General features: G+C 42.8%; 1 protein-coding gene across 1 annotated transcript in view; it reads right to left on the bottom strand.

Annotated features, from left to right (window-relative positions):
• The window catches only part of SERPINF1 (serpin family F member 1), a 133,688-nt gene that overhangs the window by 86,012 nt on the left and 35,393 nt on the right, over positions 1-12,283 (bottom strand). The window contains exon 2 of the mRNA XM_073616622.1: positions 8,586-8,668. Within this exon, the coding sequence (XP_073472723.1) occupies positions 8,586-8,660 (75 nt within the window). The 5' untranslated portion in view covers positions 8,661-8,668. The remainder of the gene's footprint in view (positions 1-8,585; positions 8,669-12,283) is intronic.

Raw genomic sequence — 12,283 nt, forward strand, 5'->3', positions numbered from 1 at the left:
CCGTCATGGCAAACGATATGTTACACCGCACTTACCGCGCTCCGCTTCGAATCCAGTTGCATCTTCCATGCATCGATTCGTTACGGCGTGCCCCAGGGCTCGGCCTCATTTCTGAAACATGCTCCAGAGTCCGGATCATAGCTAGTCGCAGATATCGGGCGACTGATCCGTATCTCTGTCATGCAATTACTACCATTTCACTCCCACAACGCATAACCGTTTCGAAACCAGTCGCATCTGAGATGCACCGAGTCGTCACGGAATGCCTCGCTTGTTTCGACCGTATCCATACCTATACCAGAGCTCGGTTAGTTGCCAGTCGCAGAACACGGCACAACCAATTCGAGCCTCGGTCAAGGTAATCATTTCTCTCATTCATTTCATACTGCGCTCCGATTCGAATCCAGATGCATCAAACAGGCACCGATTCGTCCCGGTGTGCACCAATGTTTTCAGTTGCCTCATTTCAATACATGCTCCAGAGCCCGGTTCATGGTCGAATCAGTCACGACACGACCAGGCCGGACCTCTGTCAGGGAGTTCACTCATTTCATAATCAAGGCAAACATTTCGAATCATTTCATTGTCACAAAGATTGCAAACACCATACAAACGGCCCCAGCCAACACCTGCATCAGAACTTGGTTAGCTATCAGTTGCGGCATAAACAATTCGTGCCTTTGCCAGGACAAACATTTCACGGTTACATACCACACTCCAATTCAAATCCAGTCGCATCCGTGATGCACCAACTTATTCCGGCATGCACCAGCGTTTCTTTGCCTCATTTCAGTATATGCTCCAGAGTCCAGGCCGCAGTCAGTCGCAGCTGCGGCACAACCGATTCGTGACTCTGTCATGGCGAAACGTTTCTCATTCATTTCACTCTAAGGCAAACATTTCATTTATTTCGCTGTCGCATTCCGCGCCCCGATTCAAATTCAGGGCATCTGTCAGACATCCATTCATCCTGGCAAGCCCCAGTTGGTGCAGCCTCATTTGCGCAGTCATGGCACACCGATTCGTGCCTTTGTCATGGCACAAACAGTTCACTCATTTATTTAATGCCATGCACCTGTCACTTAAACATGTTACAATTACCTTTCAAACCAGGTAGTCAAACACTCCACCGGTTCTCATCTGTCATTTCCTCTAGGTCAGTCAAAAAAAAAAAAAGGGGGGGCCACACCCCGTCTTCCTTCGAAGCTCAGTCATGGTCCTGATTTCATTCGTTGAAACCTTCGCCTCGCGACTATACCCCCTCATAGTCACTGCACGTCCAAGTATAACCTCTTGCAATCATCGCAAATACGCATCCAAACACAACTTCTTGCATTTCATTGCAAGCACACATCGAAACATAACTTCTTGCAATTGCAAGCACACATCCCATCATGACTTCTTGCAATCGTTGCAAGTACGCATCCAAACAGAACGTCTTGCAATCGTTGCAAGCACACATCCAAGCACAATTTCTTGCAATCATTTCAAACACGCATCCAATCACAAAACTTCTTGCAAACGTTGCAGGCATGCATTCAAGCATAACTTCTTGCAATCGTCGCAAGTACGCATCCAATTACAACTTCTCGCAGCCATTGCAAGCACACATCCAAGCTTAACGCTTGCAGTCTTGCAAGCACATGCAGCAATACGAACTTTTCACAGTCACTACAAACACATCTCCACTGACAGGAACTCCCTTGCAATCGTTGCAAGCACACATTCAAGCACAATCTTACAATCATTACAAGACACGCACATTAGCATAACTTCTTGCAATCATTGCAAGCACGCATCCAGTCACAACTTCTCGCAAATGTTGCAGGGACACACCCAAGCATAACTTCTTGCAATCATGGCAAGCACGCATCCAAACACAATTTTATAATTGTTGCAAACACGCATCCAAGTATAACTCCTTGCAGCCCGTGCAAGCACATGCAGTAATACGGACTTCATGCAGTCACGGCAAACACATCTCCATTGACACAAACTCCCTGGCAATTGTTGCAAACACGTATTAAGCACAACTCTTGCAATCATTGCAGGGTTCGCATCTTAGCATGACTTCTTGCAGTTAGTACACATTTCCAGTGGCACACAATCAGTCACACATCAATCTTCAGTGGCACTTAATCGGCCACTTGTCTCCAGTGGCATTTCATACGAGCCATTCATCAATTTCTGTATCACATCTCGCTTAGGTCAGTTGAGTTCAGGTTCCACCCCGCACCAGGTATCGTATTGCCACACACAGCTGGCTCCTCATAACATCATAAGGCTATACCTAGCCTACATCCAGCATTTCTTGCCCTCACAGGACAGCAGAGAGTCATCCGTGTCTACGGCTCATACAGTAGAATCCTTTCTATGTGGCGTCCAGAAGCATCAGACCACAGCTAACGGCAAACGTTGCCCATCACAACTGCCATCTTCAGGGACATGTCAAAACCTCAGACATTCCCCAATCTAGACAAGCAGCCATCTACCTGGCCCTCTGTGGTTTCTACGGCCTAACAATTCACTTTTACTGGCACAGGCAGCCAGGTACTACGTAGACACAACTTGACTCGCTGGTAATACCATTATGTCCTTCAGCTTGTAGTCTCTAAAAACTCAATAAACCGGAACCGAGGTCTACAATAACCTCCTCCGAATTAACGAACACCACGCAGGCCAGCCTCCCCCTTGACAAACTGACCCGTATCAGGTTAGTTCCCCAAGACTTCACCCATACACGGGTGTGTACTAACAAGCAGCTGCAGTCTTTCCTAAGAATGCGGACCTATCAATGTCGGAAGGTCCCGTACTACGTGGGTCGGTGTATCAATGGTTATACCTTAAACTCTAGGGTCTTATCACCTACGTCGCTCTTATCACCCCAGGTAGCGACAGATGCCACAGCCACCACAGGCATCGCGGCAATTTTTGGCCATCATAGGTTCACAAGTACATGGCCCCCAGAGACACTCCTAAACCCCGGGTTTACCTGGACTTCCTCCCTCTTCAAGTTACACCCAGTCATGGCAACCGCTTAACTCTAGGGTCTTATCTGGACAGGACAGGTCGTGGCTTGCCACCGACATCCGGTCCGAGGCGAGCCTCTTAATGAAGCCAGGTCCGCATCGCTCTGTTATGTCCTTCTTGCGCAGGCTGGTGTAAGTAGCCTGGCAACACCAGTTTAATGTCCACTGCACGTTCGTTCCAGGCTGCCATCTTCTGGGACATGTCTACTATATTAACCAGTTCACTGTTGGGCCTTCTCCCCAGTTTGGTCATACAAGCAGCCATTTACTCGGCCTACCACGAGTTCTGGCGGCCCAGCGAGTTCACCCGCAGCAATCCCGCAGGCCAAGTTCTGTGTAGTTGGCTCGCTGCCAAAACCATTTCATCCTCCACCCTGCAGTGTCCAAAACCCAGCAATCAAGCTCCAGGATAGTCATCCATCTCCATAAAGTAAACAACGTCCGGTGGCCAGTAACCATACTCGCCCGCCTACTGTCACTCCTACCGGAACACTCAACCTCTAGTCCCCTATTACCTTTCCGGGCAACCCTCGAGTGCCTGCCAGTTCATCAAACACCTGGGGGTTCTTCTACACTGCCTACACCTCGACCCCAGTCAGCACTCCAGTCACTCTTTAGTATTGGGGCAGCCATGGCAGCATTTCGGCATGGGTCCCAGACCACGTCATCAAGAGACTCAGCAGGTGAAACTCTGCCTACCTCGCCTGTACGTCCCCACTCCTTAGGTGGAAACGGCACAAGCATTCACCAAACTTGCTCAAATAAATAAAGCCAAAACTAATAAAACCACACCCCTACCTGAATGTTTTTGCCCCCTTATTCTGGCATACCGACCAGCAGACCAAGGCACACTTTCAGGTCCATTTCATATGGTAAGTCCACACTTCCAGGTCTATTTCCGATGGTAAGTTTTATGTAAACTACAAATGTTATCTATGTCCATATCGGACATAGGGCTCCACCCATAAGTAGGAAGGCCAGTATGGTGGCCTGAATTTATGGGAGGAGCCCGGGGGGTATTTAAGCAGCCCGCTCACCTGTGGTGCTTGTCGGTTTCCTGTGCGCGATACCCACCCTCCCATCCCCATTTCAAGGCATTCATTTCATTCATTCATTTCATTCATTTCTCTCTACAGAATAATCATTTCTTTAACTAGGGTATGCCCCCTTATTCTGGCATACTGACCAGCAGACCAAGGCACACTTTCAGGTCCATTTCATATGGTAAGTCCACACTTCCAGGTCTATTTCCGATGGTAAGTTTTATGTGAACTACAAATGTTATCTATGTCCATATCGGACATAGGGCTCCACCCATAAATATATATATATATATATATATATATATATATATATATATATATATATATATATATATATATATATATATATATATATATATATATATATATATATAAAAATAACATTCCCCCCCTCTCCCCTCACCCTACTCCCTCCTTCCCCCCGTACCCCCCTCCCCCCCCCTCTGCTGTGTTCCTGTACTTAAATTATATATGTGTATATTACATATCATCATCCCCATTGTGTTCCTCTTACCCATTATACCATTAATCCCTCTTCCTCTTCTATACACCCTCTGTTACTCCCACCCCTCCCCCCCTCCCCATCCCAATCAATCCCACCTGTCATGCTCATCAACCACCTGGCCAACAGTTCCTTTATTTATCATGACACCTCTAGTATTCCCCCTTGTGCTTATGATTCATGTTTCAAAAAAAAAAAAAGGGAAACAACAAAACACACCAACGGCCCACTTTTACCACTCAATTCCTGATATCAAACATCACCCTTATCCATTCCCCTTCAGGGGCACACCAAAACTCCCCATCTGTGATGAGGGGGGTTCAATACGCATCTCCCCTATGTCCCCCGCTTCAAACCTCCGGCGGGGGACACAGGGGGGGAGAAAAAAAAAAAAAACAACCAACCCCAGCACATCTCCTCTCCTTACCCTCCCCCCTACCACCGTTAACCAAATATAGTTCTCCCCCTCTTATTTTTCCAATATTTTGTCCCGACAGCGTCTTTTTCTTAGGTTATCTCACGAGTTTCCCATTTCTTATTATTTTGATACAGTTTTAACTGTCCGAATCCATTCTTTAACTTGCTCCGGTGTATTGAAAAACAAAGTCTTTCCTCCTTTATCCACTCTCAACCGGGCTGGGTATGCCATGGAATACTGTATTCCTGTTTCTCTCAATTTCTTTTTAACCTCATAAAAGGTTGCCCGCTGCTTTTGTAGCTCTAGAGAAAAGTCCGGAAATATTGACACTTTGCTATTCTCAAAATGAATCTCTCCCTTTTGTTTTCCGCAGAATTGTATCTCTGTCTCTGCAATTCAAAAGACGCGCCAAAAGTGGTCTAGGGGGAAACCCAGGCTTTGGTACGACTGCAGGTACCCTGTGCGCCCGTTCCACCGCAAATGCTTTTGATACCTCCATATCTGGGAATGTATTTCTCAGCCATTTTTCAATAAAGTCCCCCGGGTTAAATCCCTCCGCTTTTTTCGGAAGACCTATTATTCTAATATTGTTGCGGCGCATCCGATTTTCGAAATCGTCTGTTTTCTGCTGCCATGTATCTGCGTTTCTACTGTTATTATCTTTTTGGGAAAATGAATTACTGTATCTTCCAATTGGGATATCCTATTTTCAACTCCAGCCATCCTGTCTCTAATACTTTGCATGTCTTGCTGATCAGTCCTATATCCATTTTAATCTCATCCATTTTACCTGTCAGTCCCACGCTGCTTGCTTGGATGGCCGCCATTAGTTGTCCACTCATCTGCTCCAGTGTCAGCTTAGCTGCTTTCTCTGGCTTCTCAGACTGAGGCGTGTTGGCTTTCTGGACAACCAGCGCCGCTGATCCGCCACTCCTTGTCTGCGGAGGGCTCCGCACGCCGTCTAGTTTCTCCGTCCTTGCATACTCCTTAAGACGCTCTGCTGCCGATTGTTTGCTGCTCATCTTGCCGCCGGGTTTGTTTGTTTTTCCGGGTCGTGGTTCTCGGTAGTAGTGAATGCTAATCAGGATGCTGTCGGAGACTCAGGCTGAACTCAGAGCTTCCGCTGCTCACATCCGGTCGTATCGGCGGAAGTCACACCCCCTGACTGCCAGTCAACTTCTAACTTCAATTAAGCTTTGACAAAAAAAAAACCTGGAAGCAGATTGGTTTCAATGCAGAGCTGCCCCAGATTTTGCATTCTCCAGTTTTAGTAAATCAACCCCTCTGTTTATTTACTTCTGCTTATAAATATAGCACTTGTGCCTAACGATGCTCACAGGAATAGAGGTGCCCATGCCAAATATTGGAATATGGAGGAAAATACTATGGAAGGGACTTTGTAGGCACCAGTAACCATGACAATATATATATATATATAAAAAATACAAATTTTATTGAGGCATAGGTTTAAAAGAACAAGAAAAAAGACAACACGTTTAATGTGTGCAAAGAACCAAATCATATATAAATCTCCATCTGTCATCAGGGCACCGAGGCCCAATAGTCACCCCTACACGTGTTTTCAACTCAAATTTTTTTTTTTGAACAGAGATAGTAGTGGGTTCTATAAGGAAAAATAACCATAAGTAGAAAACACAAAATGATCGAAGAAATCAATAAACAATAACAGTTGCATATAATTTGCATTGGATTAAACATTTATATATGATAGGTTATTTGCACACATCAAATGTGTTGTCTTTTACTCGTTTTAATTTTTTTTTTTTTTTTTAAACCTATGCCTCAATAAACTTTGTATTTTTTTTTATATATATTGTCATGGTTATTGGTGCCTACAAGTCCCTTCCATAGTATTTTCCTCCATATTTACTTCTGCTGGCTGTCTAAAATGTAACCTTCTATGGCTTCTGACCCTGCACCTGCATTCAAAATTGGTACATCTTCCGCCTAGTTGTTGCTGACTTGTTTTGAGTATGGCTTTGTTTCCAGTCTGAGCATCCCAGCAGTATCCAGATTGTCATCTTACCTCCCACTGTGTTGGGAACCTACTGCAGCTACCTGTGCTACTTGTCTTGATGTCACCAACTCCAGGGGGGAGGTGTAGAGAAAGTCCCTCTCATCATCAGGTATGTGAAATCATCATTAAGCAAAACTGGTCCAGTTAGCAATGTGCAGCTCTCTATATACCATTACATCAGTAAAAGTGAAGACAACACATCCATAAAAATACGTACTGTTCTCCTGTCACCCATTAAGAAATTAAAACGAAACAAGCCACAAACATGATGGTTTTAACTTAAAAGCCATCTCTGGGAAAAATAACAACCCCATACTAACCTTCCAGACTAAGTTTAGTCGAAATACAAACAAGCACGAGGGACATTACTTACCATCAGTACGATATTGGTCCATCGTGGTGCTGTGTCCTGGATTAGGTGGAATCTTCCACCTCCATTTATTTTTTGTAAAAACGTCAGGGTATATCCTAGTACAGCCATTAACTTTTATGGCTGGCTGTATCCACCACCTATGGCTCCGCAGGCACAGAGAAAAGCCAGAACTTTACACTAAAGAGATTTTTATGCCTCAAACCATCCATGTACATGAGGCCTTAATTTGCAAAAGTAGCATACATCATATAAATATTTACTTTTTTTTTTTTTTTTTTTAAAGGATAACATTTTTAATATTTTTTTTTATACTTTCATGCTATCCTCCTTGTAGCCACCTTCTGTCTACATGCATGCATCTAAGCAACTGCTGCACATCATTTCCCAGGTAGAATGCCTTTATGGGGATGGGTGGAACATGTGCATTGTGTATCAGCACAGCTGCTTGTAGTCCCCATTGGGATAGCATGTGACAGGGTTGACACAATTGGGAGACGAGGAGTGAACATTGTCTTTCCATAACAGGTAGTGCACGAACAATTAATTACCTTCATGGCAGGATCAACACTTTTTTTTTTTCTTTATGAAAGTTGCACACTTATATATATATATTCTATATAAAAGGACTTGTGAAGTTACATGAACCTGTTGTAGGTTATATGCGATTTTAGTAACTGGGTATACATCTACTTTTCCAGCACTCAATAGTACTTCAGCCTCTTGTTCCTGCAAATGTCAAAGTGTCCACAAAACACCAACTGGTGTTCGAACAATTAATTACCTTCATGGCAGCATCAACAATTATTTTTTTTGCACACACACACACATATATATATATATATATATATATATACACACATACACACACATATATATATATATATATATATATATATATATATATATATATATATATATATATATATATATATATATATAAAAAGGATTTGTGAAATTACATGAACAGTTCATAGATTACACAGATTTTAGTAACTGAGTTTACATCTACTTTTCCTTCATTTCAGCCTCCTTCAGTTCCTGCAGATGTCAAAGTGTCCACAAAACACCAACCTCCCCTCTACGTTGCATCTGCAATGTTGTTTCACACTCACTGCTTTGTGTGTTTGTTGACAATGCTGAGAAACAAAATATTTATTGGCTGAAAACATGCAAGTTTCTCACCTCCTCTGCAGCATCTTGAGAGCTGGTGAAAGAGAAAATAGTCGCAGCAAGAAGGAAAACGAAGTAGCTCTTCATGGTGAGTCCTGTAGAAAATATCACATTAAAGATTGTAAAGGAATATGGAAATAGATAATAAATACGGTACAAATATGTGCTGCAACGCTTTACATACAATGACGAAATTGATGTATTGAAAAAAGAAGAGGTGGATCAGATAATTGTAATTCCAGACCATTTTTTTTGTTGGATACAATAAAGAAAGTTTGAAACCCTTTTTTTCCTCACTTCCTGTCTCTGTGACAACATTGTCACCCAGACAGAAAGTGAGGGAAACAACAGACACAGACCACATAAAAAATCTGTTGGGGCTCCAACGTTCCCTTGCCCTAATAATTTTTTTCTGTGGGTCTCCTAGATACTTCTCCTTAACCACTTGCCAGCTAGGCCAATTCTGACACTTCTCACATACATGTAGAAATCTACTTTTCTTTGCTAGAAAATTACTTAGAACCCCAAAACATATATATATACATACATACATACATACATACATACATACATACATACATACTTTTTAGCAGAGGCCCTATAGAATAAAATGATGAGTGCTGAGCATTTTTTCAAATGCGGTTTTCTTTGGAGAAAATACACTTTAATGAATTTTATACACAAACACAATATAATACCACTTTTTTTTGTAAAATATAAAAGATTGAGTTACACCAAGTAAATAGATACCTAACATGTCACGCTTTCAAATTGCATCTGCCTTTTGAATGGCGGCAAACTATGGTACTTATAATTCTCCATAAGCGACACTTTAAACTAAGTTACTGGTTACCAGTTTAGAGAAACACAGGAGGTCTGGTGCTAGAATTATTTGTCTCACTCTGACGTTCACGACAATACCTCATGTGTGGTGCGATCACCGTTTACTAGACGTGCACACTGAAATATTTCGTTTCGGAATTTCGTTTTCGTCCGAAAAATAAATTTATTTAGTTACTCCTGAAATTCGTTTTATAATTATTTTGTTTTTCGTTAAAAATTGCATTCGTCTGAAAATCCAAATTAAGGTCGAATCTGTCATTGAAGGCTTATGGTGTCTGTCGAATGTTCAAAGAAGATTCGACGGAGCAGCTAAACTGTACGCCGTATAGTTTACCTGCTCTGTCGAATCTTCTTAGAACTTTCAACAGACACCATAAGCCAAAGTACTGTGTACTTAGTTCTAGCTATTTTACTGCTCCTTCTCTTTGGTTACAATCAGCCAATAACATTCATCATCATCATTATTTTTATTTATCTTTTCTCCCCTACATCAAATCTTTTCTCTCTATGTAGAATAATCTTGGACTAATAGAGTTAAGGTTAGGCACATTCGACCACAGGTTTGATGGACACAGATTGTTATTGTCATCATCATGTCGAATCTCCTATCTATATCGAACAGTTGTAGCAACGAAAATAAAGCATTTGTTTATGTCGGATCTTTCGTTTTTCGGATTCTGCACTTTCGTTATCGTTTGGTAAAACAATAATGAAAATACCTGAAATTCGGACCAAAATGCATTCGGACGAAAATGAATGCACATGTCTACCGTTTACATATGCGTGCGGGAGTAACATATGTGTTTGTATTTGCGAGTGGGGACAGTGGTGCTTTCAATATTTTTTTATTATTTATTTTATCCCAAACTTTTTTTTTTTTTTGCACTCTCTAATTTTAACTTTATCGCTATCTCACAAGGAATGAACAACATCCCTTGTGACAGCAAGGGCCGGTGTCTTGCCGAGAATGTTTCCTCGGCGGATAAGTTCCCCCCCTGTACTGCGCAGGCACAGCACCTGCGCAGTACATACTACTCTCAGCCGCCGGAGATAGCCGAAGCTCAAATGCTTCAATCAGCTGTACACGGCGCCTGCGCTCTGGGTCCAGGTTCCTTCCCCACCATCCAAGTGGACCTAGAGGGGGAATCTAAAAGTGCCGAGCGCAGCGAGGCCGTGCCCGAAGCGTGGCGAGCGAAGCGAGCCCGCGAGGGGCCCTCTTCCAGGCGCCGTGTACAGCTGATTTTCAGCTGTTGTGCTTTGGCTATTTCCACCGATACCTACTGCGCAGGCGCAGTAGAGGGGGGAACTTATACGCCGAGCGGAACTTTCTCGGCAGAACACCGGGACAGGTCCTCTTTATGGAGAGATCTGGGGTGTATTAGACTTCCAGTACAGCCAGACACAAACTGGTCTGATTGTCTGCTTTCCTGGATGCTAAGAGCCAGGTAAACAGAGAGGCGGAAACCCCTTCCACCATCCGCAGAAGTGATCAAGTGGCTATTCAGCCACTTAAATCACTTTTGCAGTACAGGGAGTCGCCGGCTATAAATTTTCATACCAGGATGTCTCTGATTTTGTTGGACAGTGTCTCCTTACCTTAGATTAGCTTGGGTGTGCTCTGAGCTCATCTCTATCTCAAACTCCCACTTATTCAGTCTCAATTTAGCTGTGGGTCCAGTCATTCCCCACCCTGCAGCTTTCATAACATCACCAGACCCAGCCAGACATCTTGAAAGAGCTATGTATATTTTTTTGTTTTTGTTTGTTTTTTACTGCTACGAATGCTATGCAGTAGACTTGTAACTAACCCTTACCCTAAGGCAATACAGACTAAGCCTATTAGGAAAATGTATAAATAGTAGGAATAGATCAAAAGATGATCCAGAGACATAGACAGCATAATTTATATGGAAATCTTGATTTTTACCTGTAAAAGTGAAGCATAGCTCCATTTTCTCGCACCACCTTCAGCTTCCTATTGGTCCTTCATTGTGATAGATTGTAACAAGCTCAACGTTTAAAGTAAGTTGAAACTTGCATATAAATGGGGCTGCACATATTACTTGTATTTTCAGTTTGGATTGCCCCAGGTTGTGACAGTTTTATTTTAAGCTGACAAGCCTGACTCCAGAAATCTACTTAATGTAACTCCTGCCAGACATCAATAGGCACTGAGAGGCCTCACTATATAAGCAATTCTTTATTGTACTAATAAAGAATTTATCCTGCCCTTCTTATACCATATCCTATAGCTAATTAAAGTTAATTTGACTAATACAGGTGGAAGGGACACACAAGAGTCACTAACAGCTTTAATATGACATTTATAGTAATCTTATAGCTCTTCTGAACCTTCCTGTTTAATTATGTGAATCCACTCAGGATTTACATAATTTATCTTTTCTCGAAAAAGCAGCTCCAGCTCCCTTTAAACAGCCTGTCCACCCTCAGTAGGGAATGGGTATGCACAGAGGAGAGCATCCAAAGCATAAAGTATTAAGCCCAGGCTCAACTTAACTCGCAACCATGTTACAAAAATCAAATGCGTTTTAGGGGTTCAAAAGGTTCTCTTCATTAGGAGGACGTGTACTCTTGAACAAAGTGTGTACTGAACCAATAAAACAGGAGGGATCCTGCTTTTGTTGCCCTATCCCTGCATACCCAGTCCCCACTCGTGCAAAAACCTAATCCACCACTCCTGGCATAGCTGTCTAGGGAGAATCATTTTCTTCTACATCTGACTGAGAACACCTACTGCCTCAAAGAACCCAAACCTTTCTTCTACTTTCCACCATCAGTAGTCTGCTGAGAAGTTAGCAGTCTTTCTACAGTAGTATGAAATGCTCCCTGTTAGTGCTAGAGCTCTG

This window comes from Aquarana catesbeiana, linkage group LG02, assembly GCF_042186555.1.
Source record: "Aquarana catesbeiana isolate 2022-GZ linkage group LG02, ASM4218655v1, whole genome shotgun sequence".
Lineage (NCBI taxonomy): Eukaryota > Metazoa > Chordata > Amphibia > Anura > Ranidae > Aquarana > Aquarana catesbeiana.